At 42.1% G+C, this 23,407-nt stretch overlaps 1 protein-coding gene across 1 annotated transcript in view; it reads right to left on the reverse strand.

Moving 5' to 3' along the window:
* lamc1 (laminin, gamma 1) overlaps positions 1-23,407 on the reverse strand; it is a 47,746-nt gene that overhangs the window by 8,741 nt on the left and 15,598 nt on the right. Inside the window, exons 2-16 of the mRNA XM_058395136.1 lie at positions 12,854-13,158; positions 10,124-10,254; positions 8,233-8,399; positions 6,692-6,998; positions 6,292-6,390; positions 4,691-4,827; positions 4,477-4,599; positions 3,811-4,000; positions 3,185-3,297; positions 2,557-2,778; positions 1,972-2,160; positions 1,640-1,885; positions 863-1,016; positions 637-779; positions 375-553 (exon numbers count right to left, since the gene is read on the reverse strand). Coding sequence (XP_058251119.1) covers positions 375-553; positions 637-779; positions 863-1,016; positions 1,640-1,885; positions 1,972-2,160; positions 2,557-2,778; positions 3,185-3,297; positions 3,811-4,000; positions 4,477-4,599; positions 4,691-4,827; positions 6,292-6,390; positions 6,692-6,998; positions 8,233-8,399; positions 10,124-10,254; positions 12,854-13,158 — 2,705 coding nt within the window. The remainder of the gene's footprint in view (positions 1-374; positions 554-636; positions 780-862; positions 1,017-1,639; positions 1,886-1,971; positions 2,161-2,556; positions 2,779-3,184; positions 3,298-3,810; positions 4,001-4,476; positions 4,600-4,690; positions 4,828-6,291; positions 6,391-6,691; positions 6,999-8,232; positions 8,400-10,123; positions 10,255-12,853; positions 13,159-23,407) is intronic.

Genomic DNA, 23,407 nt, shown 5'->3' on the forward strand with positions numbered 1-23,407 from the left:
AGAAATGCAGGAGAATAACAGATCATGATCTCTGGGTGGAAAGGAAACCCATCCGAGCCAAACATCTGCATCTGTTAGCTTGCTAGCATGCAAGTCACAACAGAGTTGCCATTTACCCCTTTGCCCATTTTTCCTTTTTCCGACTTTGAGACCTGACTTTTCATTTGGTGGCAAAAAGAACCTAAGCTTTGAACTTGTTTGACGTTTATTGTTTTTTTTTTAAGTGACTTTATACTGTGTGATACTGGGTGTTTGGGGATTTTGGAGGTCTAGTGTTAAAATGTTGCACTGTAAGTAATTTAGTTCATTTCATTATTATTCCCTGCAGACTATATTCGAGGTCAACACTATGTAGTGACCTAGACATATCTCACCTTGTCCCTGACGAGGCTGTAGCAGTTGGGACACTGCTGGCAGCCAGAAACTGAGCGGTTGTAGAAGTAGTTCTCCTCACACATATCACAGCGAGTGCCGACGAAGCCGGGGAGACATTCGCAACGGCCGTCGTCTCTGCACTGAGCCGTCCGTGAGCCCTCAGCGTCACAGTCGCAGGCTGTAAGAAGAGACAGAGGTGAGACCTCCACTGAAGACAGGAATTGGGAAAATATACAAAATAAACAAAATCGAGGTTGTTACGTTTGCATCCAGACGAGCTGAAGCCAAAGAAGTTGACCTCGCAGCGCTCACAGTGCTGACCCATGACCCCGGGCTGACACTCGCACTGTCCAGTCTCAATGTCACATTGGCCATTAGTGGAGCCGATAGGGTTGCAGTTGCACCTAAAGACCGAAAAATAAATAAATAAATTTGTCCAAAATAACTCAACTTGGAGTCACTGTCATTGTATTGTGCATTAAGGTACCGTTGGCAGCCGTTTCCACTCTTCAGATTGTAGTAGCCGGGCTCACAGGCACTGCAGTCTCGGTTGGTGACGTGAGGGAGACACTTGCACTGCCCCGTCACCTGCATGCAGGTCTTTTGCCTGTCCACTGTGCCGTAAGGAGAGCAGGCGCAAGCTGCAGAGATGAACGAGAGATTCATTCTCAGCTACAATTCTTGTATAATAATAATAATAATAATAATAATAGTAGTAATAATAATAATAATAGTAATAATAATAATAATAATAATAATAATAATAATAATAATAACAACAACAACAACAACAACAACAACAACAAGTGTGGAGTAAAAAAATAAAATAAAAAAATACAAATAATAATGACAATAATTTTCAATAACACTGACAGCAACAAAAAAGAAATAAACCAAAATAAATTAAAAAAAGAATACTTTTTTATAATAAAACAAACAATAATTAAAAATAACAAAAACTAATATGAAAGTAATATGCCAAGAAACTATAATAAATAAATAAAAACTAGTGGTATAAAAACTGTTTTAGCGTAGTGAAAGGTGGCAGCACTGGGACAAAAAAGATGCACACACTCGTATGGATATACTGCAGTTGATGAAACACAGGAAGTGGGGCCAGGTGCAATTACAATACAGTACCTAAAAAACCAGACGTGACGCAGCGTGATGGTGAATACAGCATGTTTTTGTGTTTATCCTGCTTCTGCATGCTGGATATAACCGGAGGCTTTTCTGCGAGACCGAGGATACAGGGAGTACTCACGTTTGCACTTATCAGCTGGGTTGCTAGCCAAGGCGTTGCCGTAGTAACCTTCTTTGCAGCGATCACAGAAAAAGCCGTTTGTGTTGTAGATGCACTTGAGGCACTCGCCGCTGTCCCGGTCACAGTTGCCCACGGCGTTGGGGTCGATGTTGTTGTTGCAGTTGCATGCCCGGCACGGTCTCCTCTGACCGTTGATGCCTTGCGGGTTACCGAAGAATCCGTCGTCGCACAGCTCACAGCGTTTCCCTAAATACACAAGTGAGATGCAGTTACTATCCATAGAAATGATAAACAAACACAGAGCTACTGGTGTGTGTTTGCACAAGTCGTACCTGTGGTGCCGAGCGGACAGTTGGTGCACACCACCTCTTGGGTTTTGGGCACGATGGCACAGGTGGCGCCTGCAGGACACGGGCAAGGTTTACAATCGGATGGCGAACCCACCATGGCATCACCGTAGAAACCGTCCTTACACCTCTCGCAGCTCATGCCAGCCGTATTGTCCTTGCAGTCACACATTCCTGTAGAGGAGAGAGAAACAACAGAAATACCACAAGTATGAATGTGTTACAAATGTGATGCAAATGTTTCAGGAATGTGTTGCAAATGTGTTACAAATGTTGTGAATGCATTACGACTGCACTGCTGTAGTGAATGTGTAAAAGTGGGTTACAAATGCTGCAAATGTGTTTAAAAAAAATGTAGCGCAAATGTGTTTAAAAAAAATGTAGCGCAAATGTGTTACAACTGTGTTACAAATGCCGCGAATATGTTACAAATGTTGTTGCTGTAGTGAATGTCTTAAAAATTGGTTACAAACTGTATTGCTGTTATAAATGTGTTGCAAATGCCACAAATGCATTATGACTGAATAGCTGTTGTGAACGTGTTACAAATGTGTTGCGAATACAAGTGACCTGTTACAGAGTTGCAGGTGTCGCTGTGGCCATTGCAGTTGCAGGTTTCGCAGGGGCTGTATTGACCCAGCTCCGGTTGGCTCCTCCTGTATCCCAGAGCGCACGTGCCACAGTGCTGACCCTCGTAGCCAGCAGGACATGAACACTTCTCCACCCAGCGCGCTGGCTCCCCGTGTCCTCGCCGGGCAGTCACCAGCGACACGTTATCCAGATACCCAGCACCTAGACGCCAAGAGATGGTTTAAATTAGGCACAAAATGTCATGAATATCATGGATATATAGATTTGCCAGCAATACAGTACCTTCCATATTCAATCAAATTTATACTACTGCACTACTCCACAGGAATAACCTAAAAATCTGAGATCTCTCAAAAACAAGTCTCACTCTTGCTTCAATGGAAGATTCACACTGTAGATTTGTTCTTGCTGTAATCATGTCTGTCCTTTTAAATACAGTTTTTTGCCTTTTGTCTACACCTTGGAAACCGTAGTGATTTATAAATTCTATCTGGTGTAACCAAGGATGATTTCTTCAACGTCAAGGATCATTACGAATCTAAATCTACACCTGGATTTCTGTAAAGCTGCCCTGAGACTCTGTTGAAAACACTACTACTGTGCGTACTTCTCTCGCTGTAGGTTCCGCGGATCTTGACGGATGTCAGGTTGTGGAGAAGCTTCTGGAATTCAGCATGCCTCAGCTCTGGTCTCCAAGTTGAGTCAGGGGTGTGATGGAGCCTGTCGAGGTCAACATGTTGATGTATTATGCATATACACTCAAAATGCACTTTATTAGGAACACGTTCATGCAATCAGCCAACAGGTCATGAAGCCTGTTTTTTAGGAAGACGGTGACCACTACAGCCTTGTGTTCCTGTTCTTGGCTGAAAGGAGTGGATGTAGTTTATCGGATTGTTATGGATTGTATGATACTTCATACTTCTCCTGTGTGATTTGGGATACTATAAACTTCTGGTCAGTTCAAACCAGTTGAACTGACTGTTCTCCTCCGATTTCTCACATGAAGCACAACTCAAGTTTTCCCACTTACTACTGTGTGTGAGACCAGCTATTATGGAAATACTCACTGTTTATGTGCTACTGCTGCCACGTGATTGGCTGATCAGATAACTGCATGAATAAACTAGCTCTGAAATGTGTATTTAATAATGAACATAAAAAGACTATTTACTACATACTGTGCCACATGACATTTCAGCCTGAAGCTGGTTTAAAGGCACTTTAGCTCACCTGAACACGAAGGTTTGCATTTGGTCTGCAGGGTAAGCATTTCCCTGAGCGATGAGCGGCACGGCAACACGCTGTCCCGCCCCCTCCAGCACCACGTCCTCAGCTGAAAGGCGAGCGTCGCGTCGCTCCACCCGGAAGTGCAGAGTCAGGTTCTGACCGTAGCTCAGGACATGGTTCCCCAAAAATTTCTCTGCAAGAACAAGCAGTACATTAACATCCAGCTAGTCATCACTTCTAAATCCTGGACCGAGGTTTGAGAACCGAACATTTTAGCCTTGTTTATCGATCGTTCAGTAAAGTACATGGTTTCCTAAAAAGATCTCACCACAGTTCCTTTTTTTTATGTCTGTGCAAATAAAGCTGAAATTCCATAAAAGGCAAAGCTGAAAAGTAAAAACTCCTCAGCCACTATGAGGCGCCATTACTTAACTGAATGACAACTCCTATTTTCTCCCCATTCATGAGTTTGCTTTCTTTTAAGTTGTTACTATGAACTAAAGAACTAAAATTGAAATAAAAATACAGAAACCCAGAAGGGCTTCTGGGTTTAGGATCATTTAGGATAGGGATGTTTTTTTTTTTAAATAAATCCAGAACAAACCGGACTTTCACGATTGTCGATGCTGTCTAATGAACAAAGCGTATTAATCGAATCGGCATCTGTACCTGGAGCCACAAAGTACATGGGGAAGTAATCTTCTGACACGAGCGAGATCTCCTGAGAGCTTGGAGACCACTGCACTGGCACGCTGGAGCCGTCTCTCCGCTGACCCTTCCAGCCTTCATCACCTTAAAAAAACAAAAACAAACAAAAAAAAAACCTCAGCATGTTTATTACACAATTTCTCAAATGTGCGTATGTGCATTTAAAGATACTCGCCTCGTTCAAAGGTGGACGTGATGGTGTGTACACTGTAGCCCTCGGCACTCTCGCACACGGTGGAATGATGGAAGCAGAAGCACGGAGTGCATCCCTGAGGATTATGGGCATCCAGGTTGAAGAAGCCGAGTTTACACCTGAGCAACAAACCATGGCAGTCTGTTAGGTGAGATCTACTGACCTACTGTATTGATGAATTCCTAACTCAGGGGCTTCTGGGGGTTCAAGCAATAGAGTGCTGCAGAGATGATGGAAATTAGGGTCATAAGATCCCCAGTGCTGTTACTGAATAGTCTGAGTGAGAGTCTATACACAACAAGGGTGTAGTAGCAGATGAGTTTTCCTTTCAGGTGTGATGACTTGTTAGCAACGATTTTTTTTTAAGACAAGAAAAAAATAAAATAAAACAAATAAAATGATGAGTACGGTATTACTGATGGATTTTATGTAGAATAAAATGTGAAAATATCTGGGGCTTGGGTTAACCACGGAGCGTAGTTCAGGCTTTGAACCAAAAACCCACTAAAAAACAAACAAAACAAAACAAAAAAACACTGACTTCAGGAAGGATTCTGTGTGTGTGTGTGTGTGTGGGTGTGGGGGTGTGTGGGGGGGTGTGTCTGGTTTCATGTATTACAAGAGATCAGTTTTATACTAGCTGTACAGTTCGACACACACACACACACAAAGAGAGAGATACACAAAGGGAGACACACGTGTATAAGTGCTGTGTGGTGTGTTTAATCACTGACGCATTTAGAACTGAATTCTGGTTACATCTTGCAGCCTCACTGTGATTTATATTAAGATGTATACATTCTTATGAAAGAATCTGTTTCCTGTTGAACATCAACTGTTTGGTGTGTGTGTGTGTGTGTGTGTAAAGGGGGATGGGAGTATAGTTAGTACTGCGGATGGTTAAGCTGGCTGTCTGAAGGCCCTACATGGCGTTGCTCAGGGCAGTCGCTCGTATCTCTGCGCTATTTTCTCCTGCCTCCAACACGGCCCCTAATTCTGTCTCGCACACATACTTCCCCAATTAGCTGTCTATCTGTCTCCCACACACACACACACACACACACACACACACACACACACACACACACAGAGACACAGGGGCTTTCCAAAATCCAACAGCTGATTAAAAGGACGTTTCCTCAGAGACCTGTTTAAAGCTGACTTTGCTGGGAGTCTTTACAACAAGCTGATGACGTGTTCAATTCTGGGACATAAGCACTGGCATCTAATCTGAGAACTATGTGAACCACTGGGGGGAGAGAGAGAGAAAGAGACACAGAGAGAGAGAGAGAGAGAGAGAGAGTGAGAGAGAGAGACAGAGAGACAAAGAGAGAGACAGAGAGCAGAGGCAGAGAGAGAGAGACAGAGAGACAAAGAGAGAGACCAGAGAGAGAGAGAGAGATAGAGAGAGATAGAGATACACAGAGATAGAGAGAGAGAGAGACACACAATGAGAGATCACAGAGAGAGAGAGAGATACACAGAGAGAGAGAGACCACAGAGACAGAGAGACAGAGAGAATGATACACCACACACACAAACACAGAAAGAGAGAACCCAATCGCATGTTAATGGGTGCTGACCTGTCGCAGCTGAAGCCATCCACGTTTTCCTTGCACTGGCAGCGTCCCGTTTCGACATCACACTCCTGTGTGCTTCCGGAGGGGTTACATGAGCAGGGGCTGTGGAGGAGCACAAACGACAGAGATGTTAAACAGAGCTGCAAGGAAGAAGGAGGGGGGAAAAGAGAGAAGAAGATAAGAGAATTGATTACTATTCATGAAGCATAGCATTTAAATGTGTAAGAGTAGATTTCCGAGTTGAAAGTGTGTGTCTTGATTTCAGAAACAGGAACAGGCTTTTAAATGAGGTCTGCTAGTATGCTTGGAGGAGAAGTGTGTGTGTGTGTGTTAGAAATATTCAGCTACACTGCATTATAACACATGATGAATGAATTGTATCACAACAGCTTAAAAAGTGTACCTGCAGCCTGCCTCAGACAGCGAGTGGTACCCGGGCTGGCAGCGGTCACATTTATCTCCCATGACTCCCGGTTTGCAGCTGCAACGACCCGTGATATCACACTGAGTGCTCAGAGAGCCAACAGGGTTACAGCTGCAGGGCAGGCAGTGCTGGTCTGGACCCAGTCTGTAGTAGTTGTCCAGACAGCGCTCACAGTTGGGTCCGTCCGTGTTGTGGGCGCAGTTGCGACAGTGACCTCCATGACCCGTGGCACGGTACAGAGCCGGGTCGAAAAAGCATTCTCTGCTCTTGCCGTTGCAGTTGCATGCTGAAACACACACAATTTACACAAATCACAATTTACTCAAAAGACTATAATGATTTGGGATCCTTTTACATATTTCTGTTAAGTTTAGTGCTATGGGACGTAAGTGTCAGGACAGCAGGACTAGTCTCTTTGTACTGCTCCAGGACCAGTGGTGAATTTGCGCTTCTTGCAGAACACCACCACGTGAAATGAGAAAGCTTCCACTGAGGGAGGGAAAGGGTGTAGGAAGCAATGGACTCTGGGACACTCTGTGCTCACATGCGCATTAGTCATGCATTTCTAGGAAGTGCCTGCTTGTATGGTGGCCAGTAGACGGAAAGTTTAAAAAAATAAAAAAACACAACATTAACTGTCCATTTTCCTCCTCACTCCATGACTGCAAAAGATTTTAGGGGAGTAAAAGAGTGAAACTGGGGAACAGAAGCGGAATAAATTGATTATCGGTTTCCACAGCACTATAAGGACACTTTAATATCAGTACAATGCCAGTTTGACACTATAACACCACTACAATGTCGCTATAATCCTGCTTTTCACAATTATACCACTTTAATGCTGTGCCTATAAAATCACTATAAAGCCACTTCTATATCTCTATAAACACTGCTACTGTGATTCGACTATACTGACACTGGAACAGCGCAGTACCACCACTACAACAGCTGTATGCTACTAATATTTTACTAAAACATCACTAGACTGGCACTGTATGCCGCTATAAACAACCACTACATGTCACTATATTGTCAATACACTGTGACGTCACTATAATGTCACTGTAATGCCTCTATATGCCTCAACAACACTATTAAGATGGATTAATTTAATATAACATCACCACTATGACATCACTACATCACAAACTATAATGTGACTATATCACCACCACTGAAGCATCACCACTATAGCACTATGACAAAACCACATCACCAGAACAGCGCCACTCTAACATCACTATGATGTCACATTAATATCATAAAATATATGTGACCAGAACATCACAATAACATCACCACGAGTTCACAGCTTATACAACACTATGATGTCACTACATGGTACTATAATACCACTACAACACTTTAACGGCACTATAATGTCACCACTATGAAGCAGAAGGATTTTTTTTTTAACTTATATATGTGTGTGTGTGTGTGTGTGTGTGTGTGTGTGTGTGTGTGTGTGTGTGTGTGTGTGTGTATGTGCGTGTGCGAGTATGTATGTAGTTGAGACTCACGCAGACACTCGTTGGCGTTGTCAGCGGTGGATCTTCTCCATGGGCGGTCGTTATAGAAGGGCTTACACACGCTGCAGTCATCACCCTCTGTGTTGTGCTTGCAGTTACACACCAGCTTGCTGTACTCGTTCTTCACACACTCGCTGGCATGACCGTTACATTTGCACCTGAACAGAGCAAGAACAGCAGGTGTTCATATACACACACACACACACACACACACACACTATACCATATCCTATAGCACTATAATAAGGCACACAAGCAGTGTGTGTACACATCCTGTCTGTGTTTTGGGTTTTAACACTGAGGCAAGGCTGTGAGGCAAGAGCAGAAAGACGAATGTCACGAAACAGAGAACTGTTCAAATAGCGAACACGACATACTGTTTACGGAGCCTATCGCTGTGTCACCACGCCTTTGTAGTGGCTAATGACTCGTCTTTATAGGCCTGACCTTTGAATCACTCGCCGAGTGCAGCCACGATATGTTGTCTTCTTTTTTTCCCCTCCTCAGAGAGCTGTGCACTAACAGGCCTTTTAAACACTTTCAGGTAGGGCTGTCTGAACAAATTCCACTGGTCGACTTAGAATTTTTTTCCTCTAACATGCATGTCGCCGAAAGCAAATCTTCCAAAAGCTGCAACTTTCATGCTAAATACAGTAAGTGATAATTGGACGCAATCTATTTGGCATCTGGATTACATACTTATCTACTTAAATGCTAAAAGGAATCTCCGGAAAAGAAGACAAAAGCGCCTGCTGTGAACGGCGATATTAGATCACCAAATCAAAATTTCGCAGCCGTTTAGAAGCAGTCCGTCAGAGCCGTGGCACAATGCTTGGTTTGTGCTCCTGGCCGCCGCTTGAGCACGAGGCAGCAGGAGCATTCTCCTGACAAGGGGCTCTGCCAAACAAGAAAGGACTTGTGTGGGTAGTCACCTCTCAGCTATTGTCTCAGGTGTTTCTTGGCACAGCCTCACGGAAAACGTGACTGATGGAACAAACAACTTGGGGTAGAATCCTTCGTGCTTTTGTTGAGTGCTTCAAATATTCAGATTTTCGATCGGAAGTGGACGTGGCCTATTTCTGCTTCAGAGGCGCTGTGTCATGGCCGTCCTTGCACTCTGACCCCCAACTTCCTAACTGAGATATGAAAGACTCTTGTGCCTTGCTTTGCACCATATAATACGACACGTCTCTCAATCTTTGACACCTTTAGTGCCACCAGTCAACCCTTGAAGATACCCCAGGGGCTCCCAAATTATGGGTCGTGACCCCATGTGTGCTTAATTCTTTTGAGAGCAAAGACAGTTTTCCATTTTGAGGAGTAGTTCATGACAAAACACAATGACAGTGTAAAGCATTAACTATATATAGCGAATATGTGAATAATGCCAGCTGGGATTGGGGTCTGTGAAGCAGTTATGGCTATGACACACATACAAGGCCTGGCTGCCCCTTGTCGACTCCCTCCCTCCACCTTGTAATCCCGCACTCCCACGGAGGAATGTCAGGAATGCAGGCTGTGTAATGGAAATCTGATCGACGTTTCAAAAAAACTGAAAAGACATGATGCTCAGCAGTTGCTTAACACATTCTTAACGCCAAAATGATCCCTGAAACCCTATAGAAACCTTTTTTTTCTTAATTTCTTACTGAGTCGTACAACAAAACCGGGCTGTGATTCAGAAGTCAAATTTGTGCTAGCGTCCACTGGTCGGCAGTGTGCTCTAAACATCGGCTCGAGGTTTACGTCATTGCTCACAAACTTGTTCGGACTTGCGCACGGGTTCGTTTTTGGATTGGAGAGTCCTTGCGTGGAGAGTTTAGACTAGAGAGTTTGTGTGTTTAGACTGCTTCCTAGAATCAGGATTGATAAAAACACTCACCTTCCTCCTACAGCAAAGTCGGAGATGGCATAGTAGTATGACTTGAGGACTTTGGGGTCATTGAACACTTCGTCTCCGAACGTGTTCAGCCGGTTCAGGGTCACTCTGATGTCTGTGGCAGTCACCCAATCCTGCAAAACATAAAGCAAGATGCTTTCACAGACATAGCACAGTTGCATTGGAAAAGGTTCGTGGCAAGGCCTGGACAGTGAGAATGTCACGCTGCATATATTTCCAACATCTGGACACAAAATTTAAATAAGTCCAAGAACTGTATTAATTCTTTGATACCGACACAGAACCAAAACGCTACTTAGTATTAAGTTTAGTTTCAGTTTATTTATCTGCGTTTACGTTGGATTTGATCACAGGACTAAAAGCCAGCTTAGAGCTGTGAGAACACTTCTTGCAGGATACGAGTTTGCAATATGTCGTGCGTGTTTTCAGAATTCCTCGAATAGTCCACACGAACCTAAGCATGAGAAACTGTGAAATCTGTAATGTGTAAAGCCTAGCTGGCAAAGAACAGTTCAAAACCCTCGAGCCTTTCTGACACCTTATCCATAGCACACAGCTGTGATTCAGTGCGTGTTCCCGCTCAGGCAGGCCGCCAACGTCTCCCACACACACACACAGTTTGATCCACTAGCATATATACTGCTTAGTAGTAACCTCAGAACTACTGTTAAGCATAAAAATAATGCAAGTATAACGTACAAAAAATACAACACAAGCTTGAAAATTAACTGATTACATTATATAGAAATGGTTAGAACTGTGCTGCAATACAAAATGCAGCTCTGATGAAGATAAAGATACATCAGAGGAAGCGCCCCCTTCCCCCTTTCTTCGGAGCCCGGGCGTCCATCCAGCTTGGACGCTTCGGATCCGATATCCCCAACTCCTTCATACGCCTTTGCAGCCTGCGTCAAATCCACAAATCACAATCCCGTATGTTTACTTTCAACATGTTCGTGGGAAGAGTGAGGTAGAAACTGAAAGCCGAAGACGGTCTTGTTGTTTTATGTGGGATTGTCATTATATATAGTGGACCAGAGCATATACCACTTCTCCTTATTCATCACTCATGATATGATGTGTATACACACACACACACACACACACACACACAGGTATGTCGTGACTTGTGCCTGTTCATGTCATACAATTGGACTGATTCTAAAAATCACACACCAAGGTGAAAGCTCTGAGAAATAAAAAAGTTAGTTTTTTATTTTTCTTGAAATAATGTTAGCTATTACCACTTATTAAAACTGTAAAAATTTTTCATAGGAAACCAAAGCGCTTTGACTTGCTAGTTTACTAGCTAATTATGATTTGTCAGTCACTGACAGAACCTCACTAGTGCCACCACAACATACATATTAATGATGCCGTTTCTTTTCAGTGCTATGAAGATATTAGCAAACCATTGCTTTTAAACATTTTTGACTCAGTAACTTTATATTTATTTAAAAAAGCTAGTTTGTTAAGCTAACCCCTTGACAGAACCTGACATTTGAACATGCTACTGACGCTGTTTCTTTTGAGAGCTAAGATAACTTTTGTTAGTCAGTACTTTCATATTTATTTGGAAAAACATGTTTGGCTGCAGACTGTTGCTTTGATTTGTTAGCTTACTAGCTAATTTAGCTTATGGTTTTTCAACCCCTGACAGAAACTGTTAAGCAAAGATAAAATTTTAAACTGAAAATTTTAAGCAAATGGTTGATTTTAAAAATTTTCAAACTTAAGCAATAACTTCATATTCATTAAAAAACACAAGACTGGGCAACATTAAGCTAAAATAATATATTAACAATCTGCTGCTTTTAATCACTCTTATACTTAAGCAATATATCTTCATGTTTATTTCATTTCGTATGACAAAAGTCTCGTAAATTACGATAGTCAAATTAATAGCCAAAACGATTTCCTTGAATCTTACGCTTTAGTCACGCATAGTTTTCACATGTTTCGCAAGAACATCTGGCTCGCCTGGATGCAAAAAATAAAAAACCCAGAGCAGACGGACAAACGTTTTCCAGCTGTCACCACAAGCTGACTAATACAGTCAGAGCCAGGGTGGGAAAGCTGGAGGCGTCACCTAGCAACATGCTGCGAGTTCTGGCACTGAGCGGTGTGCCGGTACTGGAAATATTAAGAATATCTCTTACTCACACACGTACTAGTGGGAACTACTGTTATCACCAGTCCATGCTCAGGTTCTACTCTCTCACCACATCCCGTCCTACCTAAAACAACTGAGGCGTTCGCAACCAGACAACTAGCTGATTCACTCTTCTCACCTCCGTCACGGATTTAAATAGACTGAGGGAAAGTGTGTGCGTGTGTGTATGTGTGTTTGTGTGCATGTGTGTGTTCAAATAGTCTCCAACTACCAAGGAACAGTATTCAACAAAAGCCCTGCTTCTCAGGTGACTCCAGATTATAAAGAATAATGATTAGAATTTCTAGTTAAACATTAGGGTTCAGGGTTGCCAGGTCTAAGACCGAGCACATTTTAAAATATGTTACAACAGGTGGAAGTTCTGCAATCTGTCTAGCAAAAAAAAAAAAAAAGTTTCCTCTCAGGAACTCAGGAGCTGGAAAAGCACATACCGCTGCTAAGTGAGTGAGAGAGTGTGTTGCCATAAATAATTATTGTTATTATTATGTCTAAAATTCATGAGCTCCAGTCACAAACAAAGTGAGCAAAACAAACACTACCTGAAGCACCGGGCTGTTGTCGAAGTTGTATGCGCTGGGGCGTCCCTCGAGCGTCGAGAAGGCCACGTTTCCGCCGGTTAGCGGCGAGATGTCGCTGAACTCATCTGTGCAGAGAGCTTGCTGCTCGTCCTCGCCAGTGCGGATGAACCCACGGTTCATCTTGCCATAGGTTTTCTCACATGAGCCACTGTAATACTGATACGGGATCCATGGGCCGTCCTCACGTGTGCGCTTGTAGATGGCAAAGCTCTCTGGGCGGCTGGTGTGGAACTTGAGGCGCACGTAGGTGATGTCAAAGGCCTTGCCTAAAAAGTAGAAAGAAAACAAAAATCAACAAATTAATAGAAATAATATATTTGGTGCATTCATTTCACACATGATCTTGAAGGCTTAGACAAACAATATAAGGTTCAGAGGATCTCAGATTCACTATAGGAGAAAAAACTCCAAGCTGTTCAAAACAGAGTGTTCTTCCAAAAGGAACATATTAATCCTATTCACGCCCGCTCCCGAAGGAATTCTGAACAATCCCAGCCGCCCTCGTGGACACTCTTGACCAAAATCAAATGCAGTTAATACTGCATGCAATTGATTTTATTTATTTATTTATTTTTTAATTTGTCAGGACATAAAGAAGTACTGGTAATCCATGACCCTGACTACAATAACGAAAGCAAAAGCCATGCCATGTCATGTGCTTGTGTACATGTATTTGATTGAGTCTCATGCCACAATAGAGTTGAACTGCATCTAAAATAAAATTAATTTCAATCACTGATCTATTCATGAGATCAAGACACAGCTAGAGCTAGAAAGAAGCGTCAGAGTGTGGTCCTAAAGACCCGAGCTTGTACAAAAACCTTTCTTCTTCCAAAACCCAGTTCTTTCAAAGCCTTCTTTTTTTTTTCCAAGAAGGCTTTTCAGCTCTGACTTTCAGCAGCTTTTTTTTTGGGTCCTCCAGCTCTGCTACAAGCGTGTGGGGACGCATCCGGCAAGCCTGAGCAGGCTAGGCATGTTCCAGAGGATGAGCATACATCTATACAGTGCAAGTGAACAAAAACCTTATGAAGAGATGCCATTTATTTTGCGTGAAGGAAATGACATTGTCTTTCAACAGGGGGCCACGGGGGGTCGGTGATGGCGATGAGTGTGGTTTGCTCCGGCAAAGAATTCGCTCTCCAAACAAATATGCAACAGCTAGCAGGAGAACCAATTATGCATTAAATAAAAAGGCTGAACCTTGTGGATATAAAAGACAAAAAAAAAAAAAAAAAAAAAAAAAAAAAAAAGACATAGAAGGAAGTTTGTAGAGTCCGTTATCAGAGGCGCTTTTGAAGGTGTTGTTGAAGGTTACCGTGGTGATAACCTCGCTTACTTTCAGGGACACATGTCGACCTGCATGGACAAAGGTTCGGCTCCAGGAGAGAGAATATTTGCACAGTGGGATGTGGGGCTTTGTTTGTCCGTGCCACACCATGAATAAAGTGACGTAAAGAACGATCGTATAGCGCTTTAGAGATTACCTGGTCAAAGTGCTCAAGAGACCCAGGTGAAAAGCTCACAGCAGCCAGAGCGAGGTTCCAACAATGCAGGAGCTAATCCAGGAGGTGCTCACGTTTCCAGTGAGGACTCTATACAAATAATTGGCAGCTGGACAGCTAAGTATTTCTCACAACCATTTAGCAAAGCCTTTACCGAAATTACCCAATACAGATGCATTTTTTTTCCCTACCAGGTAGTTGTTTCACTGGTTTAAACCTCAATTCCTAACCCACTCCTCAACTTCTGGTCTATGAAACTACGTCTGGATCAGCACTTGAGGCATCTGCAACACTCATGCTGCGTTCACATGCAGCGTGACTAGCATTGTCGACTAGATGTGGGCACGTCACAAGCGACACTGGAGACTCCCTTCCACAAATGTTACATCCAAAAGACAACTTTACCATATCAACAACTAAGCATTTACCTTGTTAACCAACCATTCACATTTTTTTATTATTATTATTATTATTATTATTATTATTATTATTATTATTATTATGTGAAGCACCCACCATCCACCTCCAAGTGAATGAGCCGTTGCTATAGAAACGCTGATTCAGTTCAGAAACACTGTTTCAGAAACAAGAACTTCCAGCTTCCACATTCCTACTTCTTACTTTGTGATTTGATAAAACTTTTCAATTCGAGCTTGACTGTCGATGGTCCATAACATACAGGGAAAAACACTGCACATCCTGAGAGCTATGGATCACTTCCTTCAGAACAGCTGCTGGATATTCAGCAAGAAAAACAGTGCTGTTCTTCACTGCAGCTGCACGGGAAGCGTTGATAGGTGTTCCCTGGACCTGGGAACCAGTCTGAAGGAAACGGCTCGGGATCCCAGGAGAGAGGAATGAGTGGACGTATAATGTTTTACTACTAAGTGTGTCAAGCTTTAGAGGTACTCCTAATCCTAAAACACTGACTCTCATTAGATGTTAAAGAGCAAGTCTGAGGAGTTGGGAACTAAAATGGAGGATGCTACCAGGCCAAAAATGCTTAATTTTCAGTTGTTTTCTTTCTTTTTGTTTTGTTTTTTTGTGCTTTTTTTTCAGAAAAGTACTTGGATTAGTGACATTGCAAGGATGGGATTCTTCTTTTAAACTACTACAAGTGAAGGCACATATTTAATTACTTTACATGCTAGCTGTACTCACGTATTTGTGCCCAAATGTGTGGAAAATCTCATATAGTTTCAAAAACCTTAAAGCTCCTCTGAATATCCCATGATTATGCATTCATTTAGCTGATCACAAAATCTCCAAGGTGTTTTTTATTTTTTGTCATTTTTAATGTTGTCGAACATCCGTATCACTCAAGTTACAGCGACTACTAATGGTCATCTCACCAGCCTCTCTTTTCTCTCTCTTAAAATTAATACGACAAAAGAATAGTAGCTTTCCATGTTAAAGAGGAATCGGAAAGCTTGTTACTGAAGACTTAAATTGGAGACTCCTTCCGTTACAGTTACATAAATGATTCAGTTTAGAAAATAAACTTACTCTATCAAAAATTTTTGTTTGTTAAATAACAAAAACACAAATCTTCACAATCCAATCACAAATCCAATCAGATGTCAAGAGCGGTGTGGTACAAGGAATTGTTTATTTATTAATAAATATTTTACAACATAAAAAAAATCAGTATTTAAGTCTGTAAATGCTACTTTGGTGAACGGAAACAAATAGTATGTTTCCATACCAGCTTTTAGATGTGATCTGTGGAAACGTGACACGATTTGTCTTTTCTAAGTGCTGCTTTAGCTGACTTTATATTCTTTATAAGATTCCTATAAACCCAGTAAGAACCAGTTCATGACTGTTCATGAGCTTCACATAAAGCCTCCGGGGCAAACTGTTCAACGTTCCAAGCTCCAGACTGTATGACTTGATTCTGTGTCTATAAGGTCAGAGACAGAGGAGGGGGTTGTACAATGTCTCTGGTTCCCTGGTGGAATGCGCTTCTACGGAGCAGAGTGACGCCAGCCGGGGGAAAAGGGACTGAAGAGGGGGGACGAAGGGGGATGTTGGGCATGCTGACGATCAAAAGAAAGCGTATGACAAGTGACTACAATAGACAGTGATTATAGAAGAGGAGCGAGCAGATAAAACACTGAATACGGCCTGTTGTTTGGTTTAACGGGAGACGAAATACCAAAATTGGCCTCCCAAAAAAAAAAAAAAAAAAAAAAAAAACTGATTAAAGCAATAGTTGAATTTTCAGACACAACAGGTGAACCTGTTATAAGTCAGCCATGTCTTTGTGGTTTTAGTGGAGCTTAACTGCTCGTTAAAGAACATGGGGAAATATATGTTACAGCAGCGTGCTGGGGTTTATACTGGGAGCATAAATACAGGCCTCTCAACCCAGATGATCTAGGACATGCCTGTGATAGCACCAACTCTCTCACAACCACCAGAGAGAAACAAAACCTGGAGACTGAACTGCTGAAAATCGTCATCTGGGGGGGGATTTTCAACCTGGTAGCCAACGTTCTGTCTCATATTTTTGACAGCCCATCCATTAGTATCCTCTATTCCAGGAACACTGGGTGTGGTGTGATGGTGATTAAACCCCTGGACAATTTATCTTACAGCTACTGGCATGTTTTTGGGATAGTCAGAGGACTCTGTTGTTGACATTGTTGAGGGAAAACCAATTAGGACATGAGAAGATGCATTAAAAATCCAGAAAGCCATTACCCTGACCCTTAGGGACCATCAACTATGAGACAGGAATGTTGTGTCCTGCTATTCAACAAAAACTCAAACAGCTATAGGAATGACCATATTTTTGACCTTCATTCATGACATTCCAGCATGAATGTTTAGATTAAAGAGGCAATTCAATGAAGCCCATTTATTATAAATGGTTTGCTCAGTTAGGAGGCACAAAGCTAAGAGAACAGAGATCCTCAAGATATTAAGCACTACTGTATAGAACAACCCAGAACCTTACAATCTGGCATGGCTTTCCACAAAAAAAATGTTTCCACATTTAGTGATTACTCAACAACTGCAGATCTGGGGCACTTCAAAAACAAGCCAGATTCCAACATACAACTGCTGGTCCTCCTTAAATTTTGTGCTACAGTGTTTGAAGATAACAGTTGTGATCTCTTGCATGCTACATTGTAGTTTAGCGGTCAAAGGAGCCACAAATGTGTCAGAAACATTCATTTTTCATGTGCATGTGGTACACAAGACTCGTTTTAAAAAAATAAAAATAAAACAGAGCTTGTCTGCACTGAATGTTCACCAATCACGGTTCAAAAGAAGGTGGAAAATAAGATCGGATGACATGCTAGTTTTGCTGTTTTGCACGGGGACACTTAACACTAGCTCAGACAAAGGAAATGAATCGAATTAAACAAAGCCTATTTTCAAGCTAGATTAAAATCTGTTCACAAAGGATAGTTATCCAACTCCTACTTAAATCCATGACCAGTCCCAAGATTCATTAACTGAAAGTAGCGCTTATCCCATTACCACCTTCCCCCCCATTCACAAGTTTAAAGGTCAATCCTGCCTTTTGGATTTGAAAAAAGGGTGAACAATTTCAGACTCAACACCTACCCCGACCCCCCCACCCAAAAAATTATATATACTTAAAAGGAGAGAGAGAGAGATGACGCCTTTTCAGTTCACCTTAGAAGATGATAGTTAACTTGGCCTGAGCTAACACTCTCGCTAAGACAAACAAGTGACAAACAAATCAGCAGAGAAGACAAAACACAGGGCCTATTTTTTTTTTACACAATCCACACAATGTTTACTTTTTGCCTGAGGAAAACATAGCGCATATTTGATCTGACGCTTGCTTTGACTGAGAAAGACAAAATTTCACCACATCATGTGTCCAACATTGTAAATGTTATGGCTGAAACGTAGATGCTGTTGATCGTTTTATATCTGCCATTTTTTTTTTTACCTCAGCATTGTTGAATTCTTGAATCACGTACACACAGTAGCTTTATATTAAAGCGCTCTATCTGATACGTTATCTGGTTCGATAGTAACAACTAAGCGGGAGTTCACACAAAAATTAAAACTACATATTGAAGCTTTTCATAAGTTTGTAGACGATTTCTAGTGGGAGATTTTTCATGCTTCTTAGTAAACAACAAACTGTATTTTGTTATCTTCAAGCGAGTTGGGGGGGGGTGAGAGAACAACTGTTTACAGCTGTTACTGCGTGTAAGTTATAACCTGTCTTATGGATGTCCCACAGCATTTAACTACACTATAAATGGTTAAAAAGTTGAAAGAGACGTTGAATATTGAGGCATTTGAGAAAAAAATAGTGTAATATAAAAGTAATAGGTAAATAATCAGTCTAAAATAGTGTGTAAGTTGGCTTCATGTCAACTCCAAGAGTTGTATTCAGCCTGTAAACTTTGACAGAAAATCCTGTGAGAAATAAAGGATGTTAAATCTAAGAAACAATAACAACAACAAAAAAACAATCCTCACCCCTCCCCCACCCAAGAGCCTCCACTTCAGGGGGCCAAAAGCAGGCATTAGCATAGTGCTCTGTCATTATCCCCCCAGTACAGGTGAGCTACAAACAAAAGCAAGCTTCAGACACTTCTGAAAAGAAAGAAACATCGAACAATTCATGATAAATTGCTATCAGATATTTATTTTTGAATTTCAGTTACTACGACCTCCTGACTATCTCACTGTTCTCTGTCTGTTGTGTGTGTGTGTTTGCTGGACTAGAAGAACTGAACCTGGGCCTCTTCAAGCATTCCTCTTTCAAAGTACAGCCTACGAGTGCACACATGCACGTACACACATACAGGAAAGAAAGAGAGAAAAGAGAGAGAGAGAGAGAGAGAGAGGGAGGCAAAAAGAAGAGAAAAGGTCCCCCTGGGAGAAGCCAGGATTAGGGGGCGCTGTGAGAATCCAGAGAGACGCCTCAGCCCAACGCTTTGGCTCAATTAAATTTCCTCCCATGACCTCATCGCATTCTTCCTGCATGAACCGAACAATCGCAGCTTTGACTTTCTTGACATGTGGGCATGACTGTCCTCTCTCTTCCCCGGCGCAGAAGTTTTCAGCAGCTGCCTGCCTGCCAGCCAGCTGGGGGATATGCAGAACATCTGCTCGACTCTTCACTCCCACGGAAGCTTGCATGAGACTGACGCGTTCGGTATTTGGGTTACATTTTAAAGAGCCTTCTCTAAACACGACTTAAGCGCTTAAAAAACGAGCGGTCTTAAAGTTGTATACATCCGGCCCAAAATGTCAAGCGTGTAGCAAGAGCTCTCTACGTGATAAAGCGTGTCTGGCTATATGATCAGCCAGCATAAGCATTAATTAGTTACTTCACTCAAGTCATCCATGCTAGCTCTTACAACAATCTCAACCACCAAGAAAGAAAAACTGGCAAGAATTAGCCAGGATCGGCTGATCGTTAGTTTGATGCAAAGCGTCCTCTTGCTGACAAATGTTCTTCTGAAATAAAACTGTGGGGATGGTTGATGGATGACATTTGGAAATGTTATAAGTGGAAGTTTTTTTTGTCTTTTTCTTTTTGTTTGTTTTCCAAGACAACAAACAGACAAATGAACAAACCAAAAAACAAGCAAATCACTTTTTACAGGAAAGTACAAAACTACATTTTGAAAGGCTTTCCAAAGACAATAATGCCTTTCACTTGTTCATTTGTTTACATGTTTGTTTTGTTGATTAGTGTGTTCTGCTTGTTCCAAAGACAATAACTGTTTTCCAAAACAATAAACAAATAAATCAACCAATTAATTCTGATCTTGTTAAATTTATTTTTTTACTTTAAAATCCTCTGCACTGTTTCCCCCTTGTTCACTTCCTCCTTTATTGAGTAACTTTGGCAGGAGAAGCTTGGAAGTCATGGACACTTTAAAAAAAAAAAAAAAGCCCAAGTGCAAACAGCTTCCTAGCAACATGCATACCCAGTTTAACCTCCAGCTCGTGCAAGCAGGGCTGGCTTTAAAAAGATCTAGGACTACATTTCCCTTTCTGTCACCAGGAAAGAATAGACACTAGAATGTTCGCTTTGCTAAGATTAGCAAAAAGGAATAAAGCAAAACCTTGTCCAGATTAAGCGGTGAGCAAACAGAGGTTTTATTTGGAGATCATGGGTAGAGGTGGAGGAGGAGGAGTTTGGAGGATGAGGAGGAAGAGGAGGAGGAGGAGGAGGAGGTGGGCGGCACATTTACAATGGAGGAATGTGAGGTATGCACTCAAACATGGGGTTGAGCTGATGAGAAAGAACTTCTGATGGTGGGATTAGGGAAGAGAAAATGATAGCTTCTCTCTTCCGATCTCCATATTTGACCAGATTTCTTCTCTTCCTTCCAAAAAAAAAAAAAAAAAACTCCTTCCTGGTGTTTTGGATATAAGCAGGTGCAAATGCAAAGAGGTCAAAGGTGAAAGTGGGAGTTGCATGCTTTCAGTTACTAAGTAAAGATAATTAAAGAGGTCAGGACAAACTGTGTGTGCTTTAGTTTAAAAAGCAGGAGCAGTGTGAGCTCCATCTTAAGCTCTTCACTTCAAATCCTCTTAAACTCCTCCGCTATTCAGCCGACCCCTGGGTGGCTATTCAGGACTTCGGTGAGAAGTCAACACCGTTAAGGTGCTGAGCCCTGAGGCCCAGGAGGGTGAGAATGACCCCTGGGGTGGATCTCTGGGCAGGGCAGGAAAAGAGAGTGGAAGACCGGAGGCTGAGGAAGGAGGGATGGCGGTAACGATTGAGTCAAATGACGACTCGTTAGAGAGCAGACTGTCTGAGAAAATGAAAAAAAAAAAAAAAGAGAGAGCTGGGGTGACAATCAATAATGGGAGACATGAAAGAGAGTATTGGGAATAAACACACGGGTGATAATTACAGCTCTGCTTTAAAAGATGAACAAATTCCTCATCAAGCATAGTTTAGTGGATTTTTTCCGCAGTTTATTTGATTCTACTTTGCCTGCAAGGCCACCCATAAAGTCACGAGCTGAACGATTGGGTAACAAAGATGAGCGCAAAGGAAAAAAAGGGGGAAAAAAGCCCACCCTGACAGAGAGTAAAGAAACCAAGAGGAACAAACAAAACGACTGAAGGACTTCCTGCTGTGGGAAACATTCAACGTTGATTCTTTGGCTGACAAGATTTGAAACCACCCCCCCCCTCCCTCAGTGAGGCCTCACAGTGCTTATTAGCTTTTGCACCTTTATTTTAGTGTAAGTGAATGGATTAAGGGCTGGCGAAATTCTCGAATCTGATTGGTCAGAACAGGTGGTGTTGATTTAGTAGTTTCTGTGAGAGCAGCAGCATTTTGTTTAAACATTTAAGGAAGGAGTCTCCGGTGTCAGCACTCTGAACACGTCAGTGGTGTGAAAACAGTGAGAGAAAAAAATCTCTCAAAAAATACCACGTGTCATTTGTTAATCAATGAATCAAATTGATTAAAGCCTGTAATCTTTGACACGTTGCTGTGGCGTAAAAGCCTAGACACTTGCCTAGACATCATTGCTGACTCAGATGCTTCAGAACGAGATCAGTGGATAAAAACAAACCGCAGCGTCCATTACCGCGCGTATCAGATGACGTCGCTGCTGGTTTCATTTCTAATACCGACACGATTATCCAGAAAAAGAGGCAGCCTGAAGGCAGTGATGTTCTTTATACTGCAGCAACACACAGGAACCACATCAGAGACGATTCGCAGACGAGTCTTTTGTGGAAGCGTAGTCATAACAATGGGTCGTTCTGCTGGATGCAGTGTCACACATGCTGGTATCTCGACGAGTTTGAGACGGCTCAAGGACACCAGCGGTGTCTGGAGAGTCTGGTCTCATCCTGTCTGCTGTTCTGAATAGACAGTTAGTTTCCTGGCACATGCTGCTCAATATACAGGAGGTCAGAAGCTGACTGAAGTGTGGAAATGTGGCCAAAATTTTAATTAGGAACTTCAGTACAGCTCTTTACAACCGTGGTGAGCAGAAAAGCATCTCAGGATGCAGAAGTATCAAGAAGTGTAAAAGTTCCACTTTTGTCAGAACCAGAAGAACAGAAATCTGACATTATTTGTAACTATAAGTAGACAAAAGGTACAATGTGTCAAATATTATATCAGAATATCTAAAAAGTTATGGGAAATCCATGGTAACTATGGTAACCAGTCTTAAGCAGAAAGGCATCTCGCTGACAGAGGAACACAGGATTCTGACAAGTTTTAATAAGCTCTTCCAACATGCTACATCATATCAGATATGGCATAGCGTATATGAATCAGGCGTTCAAGGAGAACTGCAAACACTCCAGCTTAACACCATTCTGCCCAACCTCGAGACCTGAGCAGTTACTGATTAACTCCAAATCACACCCACAATGTCACAGCAGTGAAATCGATCCCATAGGAAAGGGAGTGCTCTCTTACCCCCCACCCTACCACCACCCCCTGGGCAATTACTTTGCTGCTCATTAACCTCAAGCTTGTTGGCCATGTCTGGAACTTCTTTTTTCTAATTGAAAATCAATCAAAAAGGTGGATTTTGAAATGTCATGTAGCTCACTCAGACTGTTTTCCCACTGTAAATTCAAGCTTGTGTACTTTTTATTTTAACGTCGGATGATGAACACGGAACAGCTGCGTAAACAATCTGAGGCCCTGTCAAACTTTATATGAGCAGAAGCTCCCAACATAGCATGCCCTACACTGGAAAGAAGGGGGGGGGGGGGGGGTGAAGTATTTTAGGTTGTGATCCCAGTGTGAGGAGGACAAGGAGATGTCACTCTTCCTAATTAAAAAGGAGACAAACTTGTTCCTGTTTGACACAAATGCTCATAATGGTCTTAAATGTAAATGTAATTCAGGCTAAATTTAATATTAGAGAGCAGGTAGCTGTGGGAAGTTTACCAGAAGGCTGTAATAAATGAGAAACCGATGAAAACCAGGTAGGTAAATTGAATGCAGCATTCCTCCAGACCTTCCTGTGAAACTGCTGAAGCACTTTCCAAAACTTTGTGTCAAAGAAATCCA

Source organism: Hemibagrus wyckioides, linkage group LG07 (genome assembly GCF_019097595.1).
Source record: "Hemibagrus wyckioides isolate EC202008001 linkage group LG07, SWU_Hwy_1.0, whole genome shotgun sequence".
NCBI lineage: Eukaryota > Metazoa > Chordata > Actinopteri > Siluriformes > Bagridae > Hemibagrus > Hemibagrus wyckioides.